The sequence below is a fragment of the Cavia porcellus genome, unplaced genomic scaffold (assembly GCF_034190915.1).
Source record: "Cavia porcellus strain 051 isolate PalLab524CR breed Dunkin Hartley unplaced genomic scaffold, mCavPor4.1 scaffold_13, whole genome shotgun sequence".
NCBI lineage: Eukaryota > Metazoa > Chordata > Mammalia > Rodentia > Caviidae > Cavia > Cavia porcellus.
Window position 1 is genome coordinate 16,080,719 of NW_026947496.1, and position 25,752 is coordinate 16,106,470.

General features: G+C 45.0%; 1 protein-coding gene across 1 annotated transcript in view; it reads right to left on the reverse strand.

Moving 5' to 3' along the window:
• Positions 1–25,752, reverse strand: part of Nedd9 (neural precursor cell expressed, developmentally down-regulated 9) — a 171,799-nt gene that overhangs the window by 84,750 nt on the left and 61,297 nt on the right. The window contains exon 2 of the mRNA XM_063259879.1: positions 19,811–19,977. Within this exon, the coding sequence (XP_063115949.1) occupies positions 19,811–19,822 (12 nt within the window). The 5' untranslated portion in view covers positions 19,823–19,977. The remainder of the gene's footprint in view (positions 1–19,810; positions 19,978–25,752) is intronic.

The following is a 25,752-nucleotide window of genomic DNA, read 5'->3' on the forward strand; positions in this document are numbered from 1 at the left end:
TTAGTTTAGAATGAATTCTTCCCTGATTTTTAACCTACCAAGTAGCAATTTTAATAATCCATATTTGTGAATCAATGTGAACAACACACTTATGAAAACATTTATTGAAAATAAGAATAAAAGCACATACATAAAATAAGACCAAGTTCAAGATTTTCAGTCTCAGTGATAATAAAGAATTTGCTAAAGTTGTATGTATTTCAACTCACCAAAGGGGAGCACTATATAATATCTTAGGCTTTAACAAGTCTCAGAGATACTTAGATTTGCTTGAAGTTCAAAGAAAAATGTTACTTATATATAACACATTTCCCTAAAGTAAAAATTTTTAAAAAATAGAACTTGTGAAGTTAGTGAGAAAGCCTAGACTCCTTACCATACACAGTTAGTGTTTTCTATGAGCTTTGAACTACTAAATGCAAACCCAAGCATCTTCAAGTTAACAGTAATTCAGTGAATGTAAGGCATTCGCTAGAAACCAAGTGTGTTCAAAGTTTCAGGCTGCAGAATAGAATGAGTGGTAGCCTTGAGACCTCACAGAGCTTTCCTCGTAGTTCTGCAGTGGGCTCTGTTTAGGAAATAGGACATTCACAGCCACGAACAACTTAAAACAATTAACTTCTGACCTTCTGTGCTGACTCAGGACACTTAAAGACCTGCTAAGAGTTTGGGGAAAAGGATCAAGAGAACCATAGTTGTTCGACTTGTTTTGATCTCTTCCAACTTCTTCCAGAGATAAATACAGCTTACGATGGTAAAATAGAACATATATTAGTTGCTTTGTGCTAGGGTGAGTCTCAAGACAATGCTCCCCGCAAATCAGGATGTGTGGGTCACAAGGGGCAGATAAGACAGTCCAACCTCAGGTAGTGGCACACGTGACTGTTACTCTGTTGGCTCACTGGACTTTTCCCCCAATGACTTTTCTTAAGGTAAGTCATAAAAAAGTAAAAATAGAATAAGCCATATAAAGAAATAAACAGTGTCTTACTGAACACAAAGAGAAACTGCTCCCCTGATGGGAGGGATTTGCCATGGGGCTCTTTTTAGTACTCTGTCAACTTCAATTAACAAACCAAGCTAGAGTGCTCATTACCCTAAGGTTGTAGAATCCTAAGCAGTGATTAACCGCTATTAAGGGAAGAGGGCTTACACTCTCCCCAGATGGAGACTGCGGTCTCTCTCCCTCCCCCTTTCTAATGAGCCAGAGATTCCCACATATTTTCACACTGTTCTGATTTAGTGAGTCTCCTTTATCTTCTTCTGCCCCCAGCATTTCTTCCTTTCCCAGGAATGATAGCAACACTAATCTCCCCAAAATAAACAAGCAGACACTTTCAGGACAGCGGAGACCTCAATGAACTTGGCTTATCAGCCTCCAGTGATGCATAACAGCCTGTGATTAGCTGTAGCATGAATAGCCATGTGCCCAGGACGGTTCCATCTGCATCCAGGGCTGGCGGGGTTCCAGGGAGCAGCCCTCCTGTGCGCTGTCATCTGACTCCGTGAGGTGCAGGTCCCTGACTGACGAAGACACTTGGGCAAAGTGCACTCATTCTCCATGTGATGACCTCTTCTGTCACTGACCTCCAGTCCAGCTGGACAGGCAGTCCAAAGCCAAAGAGAGATCTAAGAACCCAAAGAGGAAAGTCAAAGACAGAATTACTTGCAGATTTAGAAAGGCTTCTGGGAGAAAGCAGTACCTCAGCTGAGTACTGGGGGGAAGCAGAAGAATCAGATGACAAGGAAGGGAATGGGGATGAGGTGGCAGTGAGGGGCAGACAAGATAGGCTGAATCCAGATGTCAGCACAAGTAAAGACCAGCTGTTGATGAGGGCGATGGAGCATCTCTTTGTTGACCCAGTCATGAGGGGTTGGATCCCTTTACCAATCAGTTTTCTTGCTTTTGCAGGCTTGAGTAGGACAGAGAAACCTACACAGCTTTAAAATGGGCCCAGCCCATGGCAGAGTGGTTGGATTTGGACTTCACAGTGAGCAGGTACAGCCTGAGCTCTTTGACTTCTTGGGGGGCAACATTCAAGAAAAGGGGCGATGGGTGCAGTCAGAGTTATACAGTTGCACCTGCAGAACAATAACAACAACAATAACAAAAACCAGGGCCATATGGGGAGTAACTACACCTAGGACCTGAAATGTCAGAGTCAAAAGCCTTTGGCATCATCGGCTTTGTTTTTTGCACTCCACAAATTCTTTCTCTGTGTTTGGAAGGGGAAACACAGAGTTGCGACGCTGTGACACCACGGCCTTGTACTGGACCTGGAGTTCCTTCATTGAGGAGGTGGCAGGTCATCTGTTCCAATGTTTGGATGCTCTGTGCCTCGGCTCCCTCCTACCCAATCTCATGTAGCTGTTTTTTTTTTTTTTTTTTTCTGCTGCCACTGTAGTAAATGATAAATATGCACATAGCTGGAGTCTGAGCATCTTGGACAGAGATGTGTTTGTGCCCTGGTGTGTAAGACAGGCTCCTGTATTGATAAACCACAATGAACACCAAGGCGCTTCCCTGCCCTTGAGTTGTATTTCTGTCTGGTACTTGCACTGAGATATTGTCTCAAGCACGTCTTAGATGGCCCCATCACAGGAGACAGCTTCCTTTAAAAACACAGGCCAGTGAAGACTCAAGATGCCAAATTAGACTTTCCCCTTCTGTTTTCTCCCATGAGCCCAGGGCCTTGGTTCACCCTTTTCTCCCTAACCTAAAGGCAAAGGTCTTCAAATTGCAAAGATTACCGATTATGTGCAGAAAAAAAATCTGGTCATTCCCTCCTCCCTTAAATATTTATCGGTCACAAAGTTGGGTTCCTGAACCAGCCAATGCGTCATAGAAGTGGTGGAGTTAGTAGTATTCAGCTCTTGAAAGATGAATTAAAAGAAAAAACCCCACAAACATAACAAAACGTTCACTTCCTATTGTTGACATCTCTTGCCACCGCACGGTAGAATTCAGGTCAGAGCATATTGTAATTTTAGTTTGTCCTTCGGTGCAAAATTTTAAATTAAGGTGGGCTTGTGTCAGCAAAAGACAAGCAAAATTGATGAGCTTCATTTCTCTCTTCTCTGCTTCTTCATATGATGAATCTCTTCTCCCTTGACCCTGAGACCATCAGCCCATCCACTGTCCATGCCAAAACACCACCTTCCACGGCGCTGGGGCTGGGGAATATGTCTGTCACACAACACAGCTTGTTTTCTTGGCTTCATTATAACAGATCATCAAAGGGAGGGTGGGTTTTGGCAGCCAATGAGAAAAAGATGTCTCTGTTGCCTAACTTAGCTTAGATGAGGAAGTGCTTTTTTGGGGGCAGATGATGTAAGGTTTATTGAAAGGAGTATCCCAGATTATGATAGTGAGAATTAAAAAGCCATGTGATTGACAAGCCAAGCTATTGACCTTTCTTCATATGATTGTGCTTTACCTAAACCGATACATGCTTGAAAATGTGTATTTAAGTTAAAATTTGAAAAAAATTATATCTAAATGGACAGAGATGCTGGTTATTGACTCTGGGGAAATGAAAACTTAGTTTATAAATGTATAATCTCTAATTTAGCTTCTATAAAAACATGCAGACAAAACAGTTGAATTTTCATACAACAAGGGCAACCTGGATCGTGCCAAATGCCACGCACTGTGCCACGGAGGCCGACTCCTCCCCATGACCACACCTCACTCCTGCTGCCCTTTACACAGTCCCCGCCTGTAACTCCACCTACCACTCCCTTTCCTGCTCGAAAAGTCCATCCTGGTGGTGACTCATGACTTCATTTGTTTGAGGTTTCTGAGTCCATGTTATCAAGAAATAAACTACCCGAGGCATTACTTGTACAATTATGGCCAGAAATGCCACCCCCACGATCCGTAGGCACCTGGGAATCCTTCTCAGTGCATTGCTCAATATGGGGTTGTTCTCTGTCCATCCAGACAGCATCACCTCTGTGGGAGTGACCCTCACGTCATGATCAGAGGAAACCCCTGTGCGGGTGGATAGACATACTGCATGCCCCAACCTCTTCTGGATGACAAGCTCCTTTCTTTATTAGCATTTTCCAAGATGAGCCAAGTGATGCTCCCCAGATGGATGCCACTGCAATTCCCAAACATGCCTCTCCCCTCGTTCACAATGGAGTTCAGGCCCAGGTTCCAGTGAAATCAGAAAACACCGTGAGGTTAACTGTTCATCACAAATTTCTTGAAACTATTTCCAAGCAAAGCTCAGTGGTTCTTTTGATGCCAAATTCAAAATCAACTTTCTCTGAATAAAACCCTAAGAACCAAGTTAGGGCTGCAGTTACTGTTGTTAGGGTCCTGTATTCCTGTCTCCACATTTTACAGGAGAATCAGCAGAGTGTCTTATTACAGGATATGGTACAAAGTTAAGAGATCTGGTCCTCAGCTGGCTGCCCTATGGTCAGGGCGTATCCACAGCTTGTGTCCTGAAAGGTCGTAAGGGCTCTGCCCTTAGATAAGGCCAGCTGCCCTGCACTGGGAAGGCAGAGCCCAGCTGTGACACCTGCATCAACCCCTAAGGGCAATGGCACCATGGCTAGTGCCACTCTGGGTCCTTTCACCAAGGAAGGCTGCCACTGTGGATAAAATCTTTCTCCCAATTAGTCTCAGGTCTGTCCCTGCTCCTCCAGAAGTAAGAACATCCATGATTCCCATTTTCCATTAATCAATCTACTTGATCACCTCATTAAGCCATCCTTCCCTGGGCCTGCTGGGTTCAGAGCACAATGCCCCTTGGGGGGCCTGCTATGGTGACAAGGCCCACTGTGCCACAGCGATACAGACCCTCCCACCAGCCAGGAGATGACACAATGCTGTAAGGACAGGGCGACACATGTGTCAGTGTGAATGATCCTGGAAGACATTCTATTGGGTGAAATAAACCAGATACCGTGTGATCTTATTTTATGTGTGAACTCTAGAGAAGCAGAGTAGTTCTCAGTTTGGTAGAGAGGTGGACGGGAGAAGTTTCCCAAGGATGTAAAACTTCAGTTAGGAGGAGAAACTGGCTCAAGAATTCTATTGTACATCATGGTGACGATAGCTAAGGACACTTCTATAATGGAAAGTTGCTAACAAAGTAATGATTGAGTCCCCACCACAAACAATGATCAGTGTGATCATGTAAGGTCACAGACATGTTAATGAATTTAATCTAACCTTCTACAATGCACATGTATTTAAGAACATTACATTATATACCAGGAGTATCTAGGATTTTCGTTAATGAAGGCTAACTAAACAAATAATTAAATTTCTGTTAAACAACAACAAAAAGAAACACTACCTTCTTAGCGAGCAAACAGTCTACCAAGGAGGCAGACGTGATCAGAAGCAGAGGCACAAGGTTCATCAAAGGAGCCAGAGGAAAAAAACAGGCCAGAGCCTCAGGCACGTACAGCGGTTATTGCTGTTAATAGTTTACTCTGCTTAGGATCATGTGTGAGCCAGGAGCTGGGACAGTCTTCAGAATCACTCGTGATTGTGCAATAACAAAGTTTGTTTATTGTTTTTCTAGTGACACAGGTGATCCACAGGGAGGACATTGTCGGAGTCACCAGTTTTGCTAAGGTTGAAATGGAGCACTTGAGCCCACCAGACCAGATGGGGGGAGCATTTTTAAATAATTTCCATTTGAAAGTGTGTGAGTCATAGGAAGTCCTTTCAAGACTTGTCTTCGGATAGGGATGGATTGAGCTTTAGTGAGGCTGTGGCCATGTCATAGACATGGTGTCCAGCAATAATCTAGCTCTGGAAATAAGAGACATTTTTCAGCCCCCAAGTTGTGTGCGTGGAACAGAGTGACTAAGAAATTCGGTAATTAACTCCAATACTATCAGTTGAAATGGAAAGGGCTTTTGTACAGAATTAGTTTTGATGGAGGGAAATGTCAGTGGCACTTTTAAAAATTACATATAACATAATCACTACTATTTATAACCTATCTATCTGGCATTTATCCTACGCTAGCCTGCATTATTGGTTGGTATGAATGTGCGTGCACATGAATGTGTACCGTGTTCTCTGTATTTACAACATCAGTTCCTTGAAGGCCAGGGCTGAATGAATCCCTAGAGCTTAGAGCAGGAATTTGCAAGGAGAGGGAGCCCAGTGGGAACCGCTGCTGTAACAGAGGCTTTTGGCCCTCCTGGAACCCAAATCCAGGGTTAAAATCCTGCCTCGTTGCATCTCACCAGGCCTTGCAGCACTTCAATCCCTGCTCTTCCTGGGGATCTGAGCTGTCTATCAAAGCACTGAGAGGGAGCAGGAGTGGTTTCCTCCTTCCCTATACACTGAAAATCTGCAGAGTAACCTTGCTGGCCTGCGAGAGGGAGCAGAGCAGAGTAGTGGTTGCCATTGGAGCACAGTAGTGATGCAAGGCACGGGTCTAAAGATCCAGCTGTCTTCTTGGGATCATATGGCAGCCACCAAGATGAATGGTCAGTTAAATCCTCTAAAGGGAAATCTGCTCGTGGGAGCTGACAAAGGCCTAATGCTGGACATAAAGACAGGGTCACTTCAGGGTTTGTGATGCAAGCCAGTGTGCGCGTGGGCACAGAATCAGAAGGTTCCTGTGTGCCCGGGCATGCAGCTGAAAGTTAATAATTTCATTAAGAGCACAGTGCAGCGCAGAACCTGGAGAGGGAACAAACAGACTGCTGGAAAAGCCACTGACTACCCCAGTGCCTGCTGGTAGCCCTGCCACTTAGAAGGGAAGCTGCTGGGCAGATTTCTCTTTGTCCTTACACCCCTGGTGCTGGACAGGTATGCAGCCTCCAGGATGGTTTTGTAGGGCAAATGTAAACACAAGCATGGCCGTCCGCTTGAGTCCACCGTGGGAGACTGGCAGACTGAAGTCTCTATTGTTCGAAAGGTCAACATTTATGAGGGAGAAGGAAGAGGTGGTGCTTGGGGGCGTGGAGTGGTGGAGGGAGCATTCGGAGTGTTTAGGAGCACAGCCAGCTCAGGAAAGGGTTTTCAGGAGCCAAGAGAGTGGGAGGTGGGTGTGACCTGCAGGGCCAGGGTGGAAAGAGCAGGAGGTAGGAGAGGAGCAGAGAGGAGGCTGAGCTGATCCACAGGCATGTGACACTTTACACCATGCCCTCACAGCCAAGGTGCTGGTGAGAGTGTTTTTACATTGAACCAGGACTCCCAGCAGCATTGCACCCTCTCAGGTTGGGGCTAAAGATCTGTGGGGAGACACCTGTCTTCCCGATGAGTGTGGCCAGGGGCAGCACTCTTTCAGATGCTGCAGCTGGTGCTGAGCCAAGTTTGTCCAACCCGGGGACAACAGGGGTAAGCTCTGGCGACTGCAGCTCAGGTGATGACAGCAGTGGCTCAGTGGACCACCACTCTGGTGGCCTCCAGGCCACTAGACTCAGTTGCTCTCTGCTTTGTTCTGCGCCTTAAGAAGCCAAACTGCAAAGACTGCTCCGTCTTCTCCCTGCTGTTCAGTGGGCTCAGCCAGTGGAGGCCTCCCAGGAGGGGCTGCAGGCTGCAGGGAGAGAGGAAGGCTGGGATTTCTTCCCTGGCATCCTTTGCTTTGAGCCTCACCTCTGTCAGGTGCCATCTGACAGCCTCAGCTCTCCCTGAGTTCCCTACCACAAGCTAGATGCAGCTCCCACTGTCCCTAGGCCCTGGTGCCCTAACACCTCTGGCTTTTGCCATTCATCTCTGTCTCTAACCACCTGGAGCAAATTCTGCCCTGGCCAGACTCTGAATGACAGCTTGCTAAGCATCATTATGTCAACTCTGTTCTCAGTTCTCACTATGCACCAACGCCTTGGTCCTTCTGTCTCTGTGCTATTGGAGCAGGATAACACAAAGGTTAACACACTTTCCCAAGGCCACACAGTAAGTGGCAGAGCCCAGATGTGTCTAGCTGAGCTCGAAACTGAGCATCTCACACTGATCTATCCTGTCTTACCCTAGAATCTGGCAGAAAAAGTAAAACCCAAAGTACTTTAAAATGCATGCTAAGAAGGCTCACAGGGAAATGTCTAGATGATATCAACTGTTACTAAAAGCACAACTCTAACAGTATATCCAATTTCATCTCCTAGTGTTTCTCACTCTCAACTGTACAATAGAACCACCAGGGAGTTTAAAACGACCCCAGTGTCTAAGTGATACCCCAATCACAATCACAATTCTGGAGCTGGCACTCAGCACAGACAAGTTTTGAAGTTTCTGAGTGGAATTCAGCCTACTGCCACAATTGTACCAGTGTCCCAGCCCTCAGCAGCCACTATTAAAACCCAGGGATTAGAGATGGGCAGATCTGGAGATAAAATAGAGTGCCAGCTAGCTGACACACAAAGGCAGGGGACAGGAGGGCTGTGAGAATTTGTGCAAGAACTGGAAAAAATAATACCAGTGATGATCTGCGCTCACTTAGTACCTGGGCACCCTGCTGTCGGATCTGCAAAGCTCTTACCATTTTATTACATTATAGTTGCTGTCTATAATCACTTATAAAAGTAGACGTGTTGGCTGTATACTTTACTGAAACAGAGGAAATGTGTACCTTGTAGACAGTTTACTTATCCCCAAAGGTTACATCATTGCATTTATTTTCAAGTAAGGGTAAATCTGGAAGGTTCACTTCAAATGCGATCTTTCCAGCTATCTCTAGATGCCAAGGAAATGATGGATTATTACTGTGCGACAGCAAATATTTGTCAGAATGCTCACACCTGCTGACCCTCAGAGGAACTGAAGTTCACCGCCAGAGATGACATTTTGATTCATGGCTGTAGATGACATTTTCTTATTTTTTTGGCCCCAGTGTGGCTGCTTGGACAGAGGGGAGCTGACCAGGCCATGGAAAAGCAGAGGACCAGCCGGCAAGGCTCTCTTGGACACGGGCTGCGGCATTGGGAAAAGCCAGGGCCTCGTGTGTCTGAGCGTGGACTGCGGTTTCCTGGTTGTTATTGTTGGTTGTTCCTTTTGGACTGGGGCTGGAATATTCCAATAATGTGTTCCTGACAGCAGACCAAACAACATTGCTTTCTTATGTTTTTAGTGGCTGATCCTCCTGTTTACATGCTTGTGTGCAAAAAGCTGATGTTGGAGGAAACAACTCGCCAGTTGCCTTTGGGGGCGGGGCCGGGCTCTCTCTCCAGCATTAGCTCAGAAGCCAGACCCCTGAGAAATGCTCTGCTGCGACCCAGCAATCCCCTTCCCCCATGCACCCTGAAAAGAGTAGTTCCAGCTTGTGCACAGGGACTCTTTGGAGGGGACCCCATGGAGGGTTTGCAGGGTCAGCCTGGTCTGGACTCAGTGGATTGCTCAACCTTGGCACTATTGCCATTTGGGGTCCAATCCTTCCTTGTGGTGGGGCTGTCACATGCATGACATGATGTTTAGCAGCATCACAGTAATAATCTCTCAGTTTCCCTCCAGTTCAACCCATGCAAAATGTCTCCAGACTTCATCCATGTCTCCTGGGGAATGAAGCTGCCTGTGCCCCCCTCCCCAAGAACTGCTGTGCTGAAAGGAAGATTTGTGGAGACTTAACCTTCAATCTCCCTTAGATTTTGGGGTCCAGGGACTGAACTCGGGTCTCAGTGACAGTCACTGCAGCAGCTGGCTGTGAGATGTGTGAGCTGTCACAGCACTGCCATCCAGCTGAGGGATTAGACCTGTGCAGTCCAATGGACCCTGAGTTGGCGGGGACTTTGAAGGAGTCAGAGCTGTCACAAGCGGACAGGAATGGCCCTGGGGATGGTTGGCTTCCCAATGGGTGGGCTGGGTATCTACCCTGCAATCCTCCAGGACCGCCCTTACCTCTTCTCTCCTGTTCTGCACCCAGAGTCTGACCTGCAGTCGCTCTATTGGTGGGCTTCCATTTGGAGGGGAAAGGGAGGCCTCTTGGGCACAAACCCAGGGGTAGAGTCATCCTCAAGAGACAGGCAGCTTCTAAGAATTGCAGGAGCAATGAGAGATGACAATTCACACATCCTCCTCAGTGACTTCAACCTTGTACCTTATTACCCATCCTCTCTCCATCCCTCACCCATCCCAGTCGCTGGGACCTGCCATTCTACCCGGTTTCCACGAGATAAGCATTGAAACTTCACACATAAATCAGAATATATGCTGCTTGCCTTTCTGTGCCTGCCTTCTTTCACTTAACGTGATGTCCTTCTGTGCCATTCACACGGCTGCAAAGGCAGGGTTCCTTCTTTCTATACTTGAATAGTGCTCCATTGTGCAAATGAGGCCATATGATTTTTCTCCTCCATCCACTGCCCTTCATACACTGTCTTCTATATTCCTGCCTGAGGCTCTGTCATGAGTTATGACTTGATTTCCACTTCATCTGAATCTGACTAAAATTCACTGCTTCAAATGCAAAGGATTCCAGACAGAGTCGGGGCTGAGAGCAGACAGTAGAGAAGGGTAAGATGCTAAGCTGTCACCCAGCAGGCAACAGGTACCACGTAACTGCCCACCTTCCGGAAGCTGAATTTGGTAATGAACTGTCCCTGTACCTGTCACCTAACAATTACTGCAAGAAGAGCAGGTGTGCAAAAGCCTGGAAAACATTACTCTGTCAACTGTGTTGGTGTCTTCAATGAAGCTGGGTGTGACAAGGCCCCAGATACAACTGAGAAGCAGCACATGGCTTGTTAAAATGGGTTGTTTCATTCCATCCGGTCTGGTCTGCAGACTGCTTCTGGCCTACAATACAGCAATTGTTCTGTGAGATCCCTACATATAGTCACAGTATTAGAACAACCTGATCTCAGCTTTCTGTGTAGTTCAGTCGGAATCGCAGGGAGCAGGTCCAGTTGAGGAGCACAGGGTACGGGCTGAGGGTTGCTGGGCAACATTCGATTTGCCTTGGTACATCCCTGAGAGTGGCGCTTTCCAAGAAGAGCACACCATGGCCTGAGAGCAGTCAGGTTCTTAGAAGTGATTTCATTGGCCTGCTGACAATGGAGCCAGCACAGCATCAGATGGGTTATATTAATTTAAAATGATGCGTAGACTGGCAGGTAGGTCAGAGCACTCTGAGGCTACTCTGCTCTGCAGAGAGACTCACTGCACGACACACAAAGCAGATCAGTATGGGGTTGCTTGGTCTATCCACAGAATCAGGATGAGCCCCAGCGGGCTGAGGATGGTGCTGCCAGTGACTTGGGGCACTCTTGCCAACCACGGCACTAAGAGCCACAGTGCTTTGATCAGCACAGCCAAGGCTGTCCTCCCTAGATGTCCTCAGGACAGTGGGCTCTGCCATCTGGAGGCGATCTCTTTCTATCACTCCCCCAGCTAAGCAAGTCCCTCTGCTCACACTGCCTTCCCCCAGCCAGGCATGAAGCGGACACTTTTGTCTGCTCACCATCTCGTCCCAGCATGGACGTCCCAGCATGCTCTCTTTTGCATCTGCATGGGCGAGACTGGAGTGCAAGGTCTGTACACTCATCTCCACGCCATATGCATGGAGTGTGTCTTGGTCAAAATCCACAGCCAGGATGGTTGTGCCTGTTTTGTTTGATGAGTGTGTGTGTTGCATGCATTTAGCTCTGAAAGCCACCTACTTTCAAGTTCCTTGGAAACACCCAACCCACCTTCCTCCCTTTTCCTTTCCATACTAACCACTGACTGGAGCCCAGGCTTTGCCATAAACTAGCTCATGTTCAGCGAATCTGATCATCATGTTGGTTTCAAAATGGTTGCTGTAAAATGGGTACAATATTCTCCCAAATAACGGGCTAAGCATTTTTTAAAAAGAGGAAGCAGTTGACTTAAAATAAGAGAGCAAGGAGAAAAATGAAAAATGAAGACATCTCTCATCAATTTTCATAGTTCTGCTATTTCTCATATCTGATCTGTAAACTCTAATAAATAGGGTTGGTTTTGTTTTGTTTCATTTGGGGTAGGAAGACATTGAAATGAAGTAATAAAGATTCTGATACTGTTGGACACCCATTTTCTCTTTTTGATTAGCAAAAGAATGTCTAGGTTAAATCAACACTGTACTTAGTGTGGCTTTATTACTTGTTAAAACTCCTTCTCGCTTCCTAGCTGTTAAGGAGCAGAGAAAAGGCTCAGAATGTTACATAACTTGTCTAAGATCCTTAAATACAAGAGTCTCGCATGTAGCCTTTATCTAGTCAAGGCCAGATCTCTAGGTGAAAATTTAAACATTGAGACAAAAGATCCTACGAATGCATCAACTCTGTGACAGTGAAGTCAGAAGTCCAAACATGCGTGGGACCAGCTGCCTACTCAGCACTGCTGTCAGTGGTTGTTGGTGGGGCAGGAATCACACAGTCTCACCCAGGAGTGGCTCCCACTGGTGAAATAATACCCTCCCCGGGCAGTTTTCAGAATCCACCAGCGAAATCACCCCACCGGAACCCATTTCCTTGTTTTTATCCTTTTCTGGAAGCCCTCTGTTTCTTCTCACATTTCATCCCAGCCCAGGACAACCTTACGAGACTCATTTCCACCATCCATCGTGGCGGCTATTAAAGCAGGCTGACACCATCCAGAGCTTCTGTCCCTGCACATGCTGTCCCCACCCTGTAAAAGTTATCTTGACGGAACCAAGCACAAAACACGTGCCTTTGGAGGCCTTGCAGGGTATTCTGTTTGTTTTTCTTGACTTTTCCCGAAGTAATTTTATAACCCTTAGGGACCAAGAAGTATTTCCTGTAATTAGAGTTTGCTACTGTCCCTCACTCCGGGAAACACTCAGCTGTCCAGTGCTGGGACTCAGAGGTGCTGCCTGGGAGCTGTGGGTTTTGGGGCATGGTGGTCACGGTTCTCATCCTGGAGCCCTGGGTGGACAGGCCTCAAAACAGGCTCTCACCATACGTGGTGTTTTATGAGCCCTTATGTACACTGATAGAAATGAATGGGGGCGGGAAAGAAGTCCCGTGGTGACTATTAAGCTGAGCATTAACTTATTTTCTCTGGGTCTCTGTTGCTTTAACCAAGAAAGATGTTGAAAGAAAGGGACACATAAGGTGTCACTGAGGCAGTTGGGGTTGCCACCTGTGCACTGCTCTACGTTTCTCTGTCTTGAGTTTAGATCAATCATGTAAGTGGTCAATACAATGCTCACCAGAGTGTTTTATAAAATATCCCATACTCGTTTCCCATTTCATTTACACTGTTGCATGAAAAGGATCCTGAGATGTGGGAGCCATATGAATGAAGAAATCCAGATCCCCAAGGACAAGGATAGTGGTCCCAGAGAATCACTGACTGCCCCACAAGGGAGAACCCACCTGTACAGCATGAGCAGCTGCTGAGCCCATGGGACTTGCTTGTTACTGCAGCTTACCACAGCACTATCCTGACTAATGTACCTTCCAGCTCTGAAACTCTGTATCTAGAAAAGGTACAGCACGGGGCACAGTGCTACAGAGATTAAAAACACTAGAATAGAAGAAGCCCAAGATATAAGTAACCTAGGTTCTCAAAGATGCTTCTCTAAGTGAGCCAGCATAAATCTGAGAGGGCGCTGGATAGTCCTTAAAAGACAGGAAATGCATATTTCTTTTTAATGTAATGGAAGCTCTGTGTGTGTTGATCAAATCCAGAGAAGTAATTTTAAAAGAGGCAGAAGACAGTGTTGTGGGAAAATGATAATGGAAACCTCTGTCAGAGTAGCTCTTGACAACATTATTGTTATTGACAACATAAATCCAAGGACAAAGACCTCCCCACCTCAGCCCTGCACTTATAATAATTGTGTACAGAAGGTGAGCCCGGGGTCAGCTTAGTGCCGTCAGCGATTGGAAGATCTGAGTTGTGCTAATTCCAGAAGTCTTTGTCATATGGGAAGTGATTAAGTCTGGGTGTCTACTGGGATGATGGGAAAAATAGACTGTTCCCATCGTGCGCTTACTTTAACTCTTTTGATTCCCACAGAGAGAATCTACATCTTGGCTTATTTTTGCTGAGGAGAGTACCATTTTCAGGGAACTCCAAAGCTTCCTATTTTAGAATAGATGAGGGCTATCTGTAGGTGAAGGAAGCCCAGAAGACAGTGAGAGACCTGCCCTGGTGTGAAATCAGGGAACGGGTCTGACAGTGAGGGGAAAGCTTGTCTAACTTCTGGGGTCACTTTCTGGATCTGCCTAATTTCGGGATACTGGTCAATATCTTCTTGACAATGTAATTTCTGCAGTGCAGCTGGATGTTAGCACCTATAATCAAACACAGAAAGCTCTAGTAGCCCAGCCAGGAAAACTGCGTGGTGCTTGATTTACATGAGAAAAGTAAGTCTCTGTGGAGATGAACCTGATGTGAGCCCAGCATCTCTTACACCAGCAGGGCACTCCGTCTTTGAACATGCTTCTTATTTTCCACGTGAGCCCAGGGGATCCACATTCCCCAATAAAATTCCTGTCTGCACTAAATTGCCTTTTAGTGTTGATTTGTACCTCAATAAAACTACGTGTGGAAAGGGAGAATCGGTTTGATTGTATAACACACATGACTTATGCACATCTTAGTTTTGGAGTAAGCGACATCTACACAATGCAAAGCGAGGTGTCTATCTACATTAGAGAACTCATGACAGGGCAGCGAAAACATCCAAGAGGATCTTTTAGTAGCATGGGACCCAGTTTTGATATAAAGGACTCGCTGCAGTGATCTCTGCCTGGCCCCCTGGGAGCCTCTGAGTCAGCTGCGGAGCACAGGAGTGGGCCTAGGGATGTGTATTTAAACAATCTCTCCAGCTACTCTGAGCACACAGGATGTGTGAGATACTCCATCAGTCTGGGAGATGACATTTCCATTTCCCTTTGGTTCCTGCCAATGAACTATTTGCTGAAGACGGGAAGGGAATTCATGTTTTTTAGGCGGCTCATTTTGTGTGCTGAGCTTTGCACTAGACCTAAATACATTGTTTTTGGATATGTCTACTGAGTGTCCAACAAAGTTGGACTTATCCTTATCTTTTCTGGAGAAACCAGAAGTTTAGAGAGGGCAAGCAATGTTGATTGGTGAAGAGCAGGAGAGAGGTCAGAACCCTGATTTCTTTGGAGTCACAGCTCACGGTTTTTTTCTCTAAGCTACAAGTGGACCTCCTGCCTGGCTGTATTTTATTTTATCTGATCAGTGTTGGGTCACATGTATTAGGGATAGTAAATTATTTTGGCATCTGCTAAGAGACTTGATAAGAAATTTCCTGTTTCTCCCCTCTGGCTTTAATGAAGTATAATTGGCAAATAAAAGTCAGAAAATTTAAAGTTGTAAAACATGATGTTTTCATTGTATGTGTGTCCTGTAAAGTGATTGCCATAATCAGGTTAATCAATATAGCTATCACCTTAAATAATGACTGTGTGTATGTGTGTGTGTATGTGCACGTACCTGTGCACATGTGTGAATAACACTTAAGGTCTATCCTCTTAGCAAATTTTGAGCCTATAATTCAGTATAATTAAGTAGGTCATCATGCTGGACTGGATATTAGATTTCCAGAGCTGGCTCATTTTATACTGAAGGCACTTGCCCTTTGACCAATGTATCCCTATTTTCCCCGGACCTCAGCTCTTCGTGACCACTGTTCCACTCCTTGCTTCTGTGAAGGGGACTTTTTAAGGTTCTACACATAAGGCAGACCATGTGCCATCTGTCCTTCTGTGACTGGCTTGTTTCACTTACTATAATGTCCTCTGGCCCCACCCATGTTCTTACAAACGACAAGGTTTCCTTCCTTTTAAGGTGAGTAGTATCCCACTGTGAACGTCTACCACAATTTCATCATCTGTTCACACGCAGATGGTCACGTAGGGAGTTTTCTTGTCTAGGCTATTGTGACAACGCTGTCATGAACACGGTATGTAGACGTCTCTTCAATGTGCTGATTTCCAACCAGAGACCCCACTTCAGCCTGAGCAGCTGCTCACTGTGTCAGCTACTGAAGGCTGGAAACCAGCAACTCTCAATCACATCTCCTTCCGAGATTGTCCTCTGCCAAAGAGCGCTTCCTCCTGCACATCTGGCCTCCTTCCTGGAGCAGCCACATCCAACATCTGGTGCAGGTAAGGGTATGACAGCCCAAACGCTTGGGTCAGTTCCAGGCAACTCAGAAGGTCCATGTCAGCCCCAAAGGCCCAAGTGAGTAACTGTGACCTTTATTTCAACCTTGCCTTCTCCTACCTAATTCTGCTTCCTCTTTTGCCTTGTGGGTGTTCCTGAGTGCATTCCTCATGAGCCTCTAGCGGTCCATCTCAGAATTTGTTTTTCCTGGGGACCTGACTGTGATGTTAAACCAAACTGTCCAATGCCAGATGTGGTGGCACATGCCTGTAATCCCAGCACTCAGGAGGCTGAGGTAGGAGGATCATCATGAGTTAGAGGTCAGCGTGGGCTACATAGTGAGATCAAGGAGAGCCTGAATTACAGAATGAGGCCCTGTCTGAAAAAACAAACAAAAAGCACCCCCACAAAAAAACCCCAAAATTGTCCTTGTGACTATACGTGCTCATGTTTAGGTGGTGTGACAAGTGCCTCTCCCTTCAAGCCCAAACCTACACCACCTGAGAATGTGACTGTATTTGGAGACAGAGTCTTTACAGTAGTGGCAAAGCTAAAGTTGAGATCTTGAGGCTGGGCTAATCCAATATAGTAGTACCCTAAAAAGACACAGAGGGAAGGCTACATGAAGACACAGGGAGAAGACAACACCTGCAAGCCAAGGAAAGAGGCCTCGGGAGAAAGCATCCCTGCCTGCACCTTGAATTTGGACTTCCGGCCTCCCCAACCGGGAGGAAGTAGCTTTCTGTTGCTTGAGCCCTGACTCTGGTATTTTGTTACAGCTGTATATACAGGCATACATTTGTTTGCCTGTACATACGAATGCAGGCAGATTGAGAACTCAGTCTACGTTTAGATCCCTACTCTCCCATCTTCATAGCCAAGGAACAACCTGGGACTCTGAACTGGTTAAATTGTTTCTTAAGTATATGGTGCTGAGTGATCATTTTCACTAGTTTTCATATTCCTTAAAAGCTGTCAGAATGATCATATCGTTCAAAGAGTGATTAAAGGGTTTGAGAATTACCCCTCTTGATCTCATTTCCCTTTTTAGGACATTTAGCACAAGCTGAAGGCAGATGTAAATACATAGTGTAGACATCTACTTTGGACCTGCCTTGAACTTGTATTTAGCGGGAGTAAAGGGGCAACATTTTCAAATTCCATTTGTCGACATTTTCTGGTCTTCTGTGACGCAAGCGTTGGGTTTGGTTTTTGTCTTTAGCTAACCCACAGCATGCCCAGCTGCTAGCCTCATACCCTCTTTTGGGGAGGAAGAGTAAGAACAACAAAGAAAAAGTCTGCAGTTGAAAAGATTTCCTCTGCAGTCTTCCAGGTTTTCCAAGCAGCCCCTGTATCTTTGCTAGTGGGGCCTCAGCTCACGGGTAACTACCAGCTCTAAAAGGAACAAAACCAAACAACTACAGTAAAAGAGTGCCTGGGTTTTCCAGCTCCAGGTGAAACATGACCTCTCCTCCTTCTGTTCCCTTTCCTGTTTGTACAGGGCACGGGACCTTGTTTTTATCCGCTGGGTTTTCTGCAAAGGGCTTGCTTTTGAGACTGTTTACAACTATAGTACACATTTCCCCAAAGGATTGCACTGATCATGGTGTCTTCATTGTTGCTGCTGGACCTGGAACCCCACAACATAAGAAAGCTCAGCAGAGCCACCAAATGCAGCCTGCCACCCAGCTTTGCTCACTTCCGGTACCCACCCTGCTTTCCCTTGTGTGACTTCCATGAGCCGTGTGGAATGTCTGTCTTATTGAGCTCGGGTGTCTCCAGAGCATCTGTTGAGGGCTTCTGTGGTGGCTGTAATTCTAAGCAATTTACATTTTTAATCCCCACAACAATCCCTCCAGGTGGGTGTTCCTGTCCTCATTTTATGGGTAAAGAAGCTGAGACACAAAGAGGTTAATTAACCTGTTCAAGGTCCTGCTACATCTCGGTGGCAGGGTTGTGGCTTCAGGTTCACATTAAGCAGTTTACTATTACCTCAAAAACACTGGAAATATTTCCATAGAAAGCACTGCAACATGGAATAAATGCTTTTATTCACCAGATGGTAATGGTCATTTAAAGATACTTACGTTGTACTTGCTGATACAAAGTAGTGTGTGTGTGTGTGTGTGTGTGTGTGTGTGCATGTGTGTGTATGGGACTTTGAAATAAGACTTAACGATGAGAGGAAAAGTGACAGATGTCTTGGAATTACAGATCTCAAAAGGACATCTCTACTCTCCATGTAGAATATTCTAAAGCTAATCAAAGATCTCAGGAAGCAGAACTGTCTTGTTGTTAGGTCTTGAATACCAAAGTCAAGAACCAGCAGGTAACGGAAGGAACATTTGGGTGGGTTCCTGATAATTTTCATTGCAGGAACTCAGCTGTCGTGAAATACTGGCTTGCTTTAAGGACTCATTTTCTTTCTGTTTTTCTATCAGTAATCTGGCAGAGTAGGTATAAACAAATAAGAGATTAATTTCATTTTACTACAATAAGGAAATTCATATTCAAAGTGAATGTCTTAGGGAGCCACAAATAAATATAATTCATTCCAGTTTGAATTAGTAATTTCATTTGATTGAAGCCTCTAAAAGGTCCAGCTCTATGATAGATTTGTGTACTAAAATCCAAGAACTAGGAGAGATTTTTAAGAAGTCAACACTCTACTTTAAACATCACAGTGATGTGAAAACCAAACTTGCTTTCAACAACTTCCAGGGAAATCCTTGTATGGCTTATCAACATGTTTAGAGCAAATATTTGTCATTATATTTAGCTTATAGCCTTTTTCTTGCAAATAAAACACAGCCCTCTTTGGACTGAGATGATTGCTTGGTGCTTTTTTATTTGTTGATTTTGCATGCACACACATGCACTACTTCACAGCAGCAAAAGTAGAACCTAAATATTTTACAATCGCTTGCTTCTCTACATAATACAAACAACAGATGATCGGTCTCAACACATAAGAGAATTAACCATTTTTTGAGCAAGTTATTTTTAAGTGCACCTTCTCATTTCATCCTGTGAACAATTGTCCTATGACCATTTTATGAACACAGAAACAAAGATCCAAAACCCCCCAGGTGACTCAATCTCAGGCCAACTCTACCACAAGGACACCTATCTAAGTTTCTATGACCCCTCAGTACGCCACACCATGCCCATGATCTTGGCTCCCTTGGAAGCCAATTAATAGATACAATCATATGTAGCTTTTTCTGTTTAATGTTCAGAAAGCTTTAGGAAGCCTTGGTTGACCATTTTAACCTTAAGCCCCAATCCAGGTCAGGGTGGTTTTCTTGAGGAATAGCTAAATGGAAATTAAATGATTGGCAAAGAAAAGTAGGACCAAAAAAAAAAAAAAAGTGTTAATCCTTGACTGGGTGATCAATTTCTGAATAGTTCACGCATCTATCTTCCAGACCTGCTCAGGCACCAGCTGTCCTGGGCGTAGTCTTCTACTTGTATCTCAGAGGACTGCTTCCCCAAAAATTTCTCAACAGGAGAGGACTTCCTATAAGCCTCAAGCTATATATGTAAAAAACTCACCTAACAGCAAAATCTGACTGTCTCATATACCACATGTAGTCATATACATATATGAATACATATGTATATATATTTGACATATATATAAAATACTAGTTGCCGACCTATATAACAAAGGGACAGCATTCATATTATTGTTTTAGAGAAATTAATCTGAGTTCAACTGCAGAAAAGGAAATCAAAGTATATGTTATTTTCTGCACCACTCACCCTTGCCCACATCTTCCCTCATGGAATGTTGGACCTCTGAATCTCCAGGAGGATAATTCCAGTGTTCCGGTTCGCTGGCTGGCTTCCTCCTTTTCATAACTCTTCTTGAAGCATGCACAACATGCTCCTGCTAGCATCTGGCATTATGGACTCACAGCTCACTGCAGCTGAAAACAGAAGTTAGAAATGAAAAGGTGGGTAAATTCTGGAAAGGATCGGGATGCTATTGTCGTTCAAGGATTATATCACAGCTGTTGGAAAATCCAAATTCATAGTCTTAGAAATCCATTCATTCATGCATTCATTCATTCACTCATGCACGCAATTATGGGAAGTGTTCATGGCATCCTTGCTACATTAAGCTGCACTAAAAAGATGTGTAACATCTGGTCCTGCCCTCAAGGAGCCCACAGTCTAGAAAGAGATGGATTCCCACTTTGGGAAGTTGCATGGCTGAAAGGAAGCCAGAGCCCCAAAGCCCAAGGTCCCACATAGGGTCCCCTTGTATGGGGCTAATGATTGTCTGCCTTGAAGGGGAAGAAAGGGACTACCTTGGGAAGGGCACTCCCAAGCTGGTGGGGTCCTGGCCACATCTACAGCATTCTGTGCAAACCACAGAATGCAGTGCTGTGAAACATTCCAGGTGTTCTGGTCAACCATGCAGTGGGTCAGGAGAAAGCACGAAGGAGGGAGAAGATGGACAGTGAGTGGGGTCTTGCGTGGGGTAGGTGCATGTTGCCAAGTGGAGACGAGAGTGACCCTTCCTGTCTACAGTCTGCATGTTAGTCACTGATTCAGCTTCCTCTTAGCCCTATTGCTTTTTTTCACTTTGAAGCCATCAAATGTGCCTCCCTCCACCTCTGGCCAGTAGCTTGGGAAGGTCGCTTGAGACATGTACTTTTTCAGTTTCTCAGAAAGGAGGAAAATTGGTGTTTTGGAACTGTGGCTTTTAAATAGCTTAGATGCAAAGCCCAGAATTTGATTTTTTTTTTTGGAAGGAAAATCAATGGGGCATTTGGTGGGCTAGTCCTGGCCAGTTTTTTAAACTTTCTTTTCATCTCCTCACAGCTGTAAGGTTCAGTTTGGAAGTTGGGTGTGTGTGTTTATGGACTACCACTGAAAACCTTAGAAAAGTCTGATATTTAAACCATGTGGGATACATGGCAAGCTTTTTGAGAATAAGTTATCTGGATCTCTGTCAAAGGAAAATGCTTTCCCTATTAAGAATAAAAACTCAAAATGAAATGAAACATGAAATAGAAAAATAAGGATTGTGTCTGGCATATAGTAGATGCTCAGCAAACTATTTCCTGAGGCACCCAGCTGCCCATATGAGGAAGAGAAGCCTTTCTAGAACTGTGTTTCTCCAGGAGGTAATTGGTAGTTGGTTTCCTTATGCTTCTACCCGGGCAGGAACGGCCTCCTGTAATTTTGGTTTGATAAACACAGTGTTTATAATCATGGCAGGGAGGAGGGAAAGGAATTCTCCTCTGAAGCACTTGCAGTGGCACAGCCATAGGACACGGCCATGACTCATTTGCTCTGCCTGAGCCCATGAACAGCTACCCAAGTATTTGGCCAAGATGGGGCAGAGAACCAGCCGGAGAGTTAGTGATGCTGGTGATACGCATGTCTCCTTTAGGTTCTTGCACTCGAAGTATGTTAGCTGCCTGTGGTGTTTGTGCTTATACGAACTACACAGAGCTGATTTGTCTTTGGGGATCCTATAAACTATAGCACCAGAAATTCATGGTGTTTGCATGCACGTGTGTGTGTGTGTGTGTGTGTGTGTGTACGTGCGCATGTGTGTGTGCGCGCACGTGTGTGTTTCTGTGCATGGACACATTTTGTTAATTCTTTCCTGGGAAATGCAACACACACAGAAAGCCATATAAAATACGTGTATAGATTCATGAACTATTTTTAATGTACCTTCCACCCAGAGCTGCACCACTGTAGATGATGGCCAGGACCCCACCAGCTTGGGAGTGCCCTTCCCAATATAGTCCCTTTTTTCCCCTTCAAGGCAGACGATCATTAGCCCCATACAAGGGGACCCTATGTGGGGCCTTGGGCTTTGGGGCTCTGGCTTCCTTTCAGCCATGCAGCTTCCCAAAGTGGGAGGTGTCTAGAGGGCCTGAGAGGCCACGTGCACATGGGAATCCATCTCTTTTTTTCTAGATCAAGTGCTAAGTACTGGGATAGTGGGAGTTCCCATCCAAGGATCCAGGCCCATCCGGGTCTTCATGAGCCTTTCCTCAGGCCTGCCTTCAGCAGGGCTGGCCCCATGGTGACAAAAATTCAAACCCATAGCTCTAGGAAGTTGAGTAGAAGCAAACTGACTACAAAGGCAAGGAAGTAGAGCTCCCACTGGCTGAGAAAGGTTCTGTGTAGGATACCCAAGAGGCTCTTTGGCCAGGCATTTTTAAGAAGTGTATTGGGAAGAGAGCTCAGGCTGCTGGATAACAGTACAATCTCTAACCTCCAGGAGACTGCATTCCTTTTAAGATCCAATCTATGCGGTGTTCATGCAGTGCCCATGGAGGGCCCATGTGCCCTTGAGCCAGTGGCCTGCCTGGTCATGCTTTGGGGAGGTCTCAGACAGCCAAATACACCTGGGGATGTCTTTGTGAGATCACTGGTGGGTGATGGCTCAGCAGACTCCATTTTGGTGCCACTGTCCTTGCTGCCTGATAGAATTTGAGTTCCCTTCTCACCGATTCCTGTTACAGCAGCAGATATTTGCAAATGGCCATTGCTGCAGGTCAGACCTGAGGCTCGAGGTGGGGATACACATGGTGTGGGGTGGGAGGGGAAGGTGGACTGGGCCGGCAGCCAGTTCTGCTGGCGTCAGGTGTTATCATAAGAAGCCCCAAGTGTCTAAGAGTTCTGAGGCCCAGGGTCGTCTTGCAGAGATGTCTGTCCAGGTGGCCAGACAGAACAACTTTTACTTAACAGCTTCTTAGTGCAATTCTTAGTTATAATTCTTAAATATTGAGGCCCCGACTATGTAGTTCTTTATTTATACTTCTCCTCCCCCATCCCACCCCATGATATTGGGGATTAAACCCCGGGCACCCTACTGCTCAGCTGTATCCTCAGATCTTTTAATTTTTTATTTTCAGGCTGTATATATATATAGTGAAAATGAAAAGAGAAATTATATATAATAGCCATGACAGAGTTTTACTTGTACATAAGCAAAGCAGTGATAAAACGCATTTACAGGTCCTTAATTAGTGAATATGGCAATTTTCTGTTGGAATCTTTTGTTAGGGTTGGACCTGCTTAGAGGTCACTGTGTAGACTTACAGTCTTCCCTTGCTCTGCTTTCTGTTTTACTCAGTAAAGCGTATACTCCTACAGAGTCGCTTTCCCTGTTTTGAATTTCGTATAAACAGATTAGACAGTATATGTCTTTTCCTTTGTGTGTCCGCTTCCATTCTGCATGATGTTTGCAAAATTCATTTACATTGTTGCCTTTTGCCACAGCTTGTGTTGTTCATTGCTATGGGATGTCCTGTGCATGGGTCAGCGTTTGCCACCGCCGTGTCAATGTTGCTGGATACTGGGAAGCCCATCAGCATTTCAGTACTAAGTGATCATGAACAGCACTGCTCTCGAGAGCTTTGTTTCTGTGTGCATTTACTAAGGAGCAGACTTGCTACAGGATAGATGTGCATATTTTCAACTTTAATGGATAACACCAAGGTGTTTTACAAAGCTGTTTTGTGCCAATCTGCACTCCCTTCAGGGTGATATGATGGTCTCCACTGCTTCTGATAATATGCCTTTTTAGTTTTAACCATTTTGTACAGGAAATAATTTGAATATGGCATTTTCTCTAAAATGTTTCTGTCTCTAACCTCTCACTTTCTTTATGAAGAACCTGAAATGTTTACAGTCCTTGGAGTTCCAGATTTCCTTCTTAAAATGTCAGTATGAATATGTAATAATAATATTCCGTGCTAGTACCTATAGTTTTTATTTGATATGTGGCAGTTAAGAGAGGATTTGTAGCTTTGGAAGATTTACAGTAATAAAATTCAAAATCTGAACAGAGCATAGCATTTTAAAATGCCATAGAGATTAGCAGGTGGATGCTGAGAGGGGATCTGTCCCAGGCTTCTTTCCCTGGTTCACAGGCCCTTATCATCTCCCTGATCATCAATTTTCATCTCAGTATAAATGTGTGCTGGGCAGAGCTGTCGGGGCAGGTAATGTTCATCTGGGAGAGGAGCAGGAGCAGAGCACTGGGGCTGAAAGCAGCTCTGTTTCCCGACAGCTCTGCCCAGCACAGAGCTGGGCCCAGGACCATTCTGACCACTGTGCCTGCGGTAGAAATCTCTCGAACTAGTTACTCATTTTGCTGAGCAATTTCACTTCCCAGGCTTCAGAGACCTAGTGAGATTTTGGTTGCCAGCTGATGATAGAATCCTTCTAGTCTGCTGGGATTGGCACAGTTTATTTTGGAGCTATACCTCCAGGCCCCTGTCAACTTTCATCTTTTCATTTCTAAAAAGGAGGCACAGGAACATCTACCTTATGAGGTTTTTTTAGAGGATTAAAATTTAAAAGCAAAGAACATGTTGATCACAATGCCTGGCTCTATTTGTTGCGTAGCGCTACCGCAGGCTCCATATTTTAGCTGAAACAATAGACATAATTGCTCACTATTCTGAAAGTTGGAAGTCCAAAGTCAAGGAGCCATCAAGATAGATTTCACCCTCAGGCTGCTGCTCTTGGCTTGTGGGCAGTCACCATCTTTCTGTACATGCTTGTGGCAGGTGGGGGTTGGGGTGGGGGGAGGAGAAAGAGATTTCTGGAGTCTCCTTTTATGAGAACACTGATTCTATTGGATCAGAGCATCACCCTCATAGGCCCTGTTGACTGTAATTACTTTGTCTAGAGATAGAGAAATAGAGATCCTATTTCCAAATACAGCTACCCAGGGGATTAGGGTTTCGGCATAAGAGTTCAGAGATGACACAACTCCGCATGTGGTTTAGAGAGATACTCAATATCTCTGCACTTAATTCTTCCTCTTAGCTACTGCCCTAGCTCTCTCCTGCCCTTCATAGCCAGACCGTGTGTGTGTGTGTGTGTATGTGTGTGTGTGTGTGTGTGTGTGTGTAGATAAACATTTTCAGAGGTGAGGGAAATTTAGAAGACAATGAAACACAGTGTTTCATGTGCTGATAATTATTGAAACTGGCCAATCAATACTATTCACTATGCTTATGAGAATTTCTACAATACAATATTTCAAAGAATGAATCTCCAAACTCCAAACAAACAAACAAACAAACACCCTTACAATGTCTTTCCTGTTACTCCTAAGACAGTGTCTGAAGTTCTCAAGATCAGACCCTTCATGGTCAGCATTGCCTTTTTTCCAAATGCTGGATGGTGATGGGTTAAGATTTGGGAAGTGGTTGCGTAGAAACCTGGAACCTCTCACCCCTCTCTTTGGGACTCAGTTTCTCTAGCTTCCATGTGGGAATGGAGGCAGAGGACGAGGAGGGACGTTGGAAGAGCTTTCGCTCTCTGTCTTTCCTTTGACCAAAGCAATTTCACTTTTTTTATATTTTTGAACTCTCAATATGATTTACAGAAAAAAATTTTCATTCTTTAAAAAAGAGAAGATAAAATTCAAACAATCTGAGTTAGCTGACAGCTTAGATCCTTTACAACTTCCATAAGGCGGTTTCACAAGGTAATACGTCTGCGTTTGATGAGCCGATAGCACAAATTTTCTGCAGAAAAGCCTGATTAAATAAAATGTATGTTTTTTCAGTAAAGGAGATCGGTCGCCAGACTTACTAGTACAATGCAGTTTGTAAGCCTGTAAGGACGCATATAAAGCACATTAAGAAAGCAGCATTTGGTTGGCCTATATGCATGTGGGGGTCTGGGATTAAGAAAACCCTCACTCTCCACAT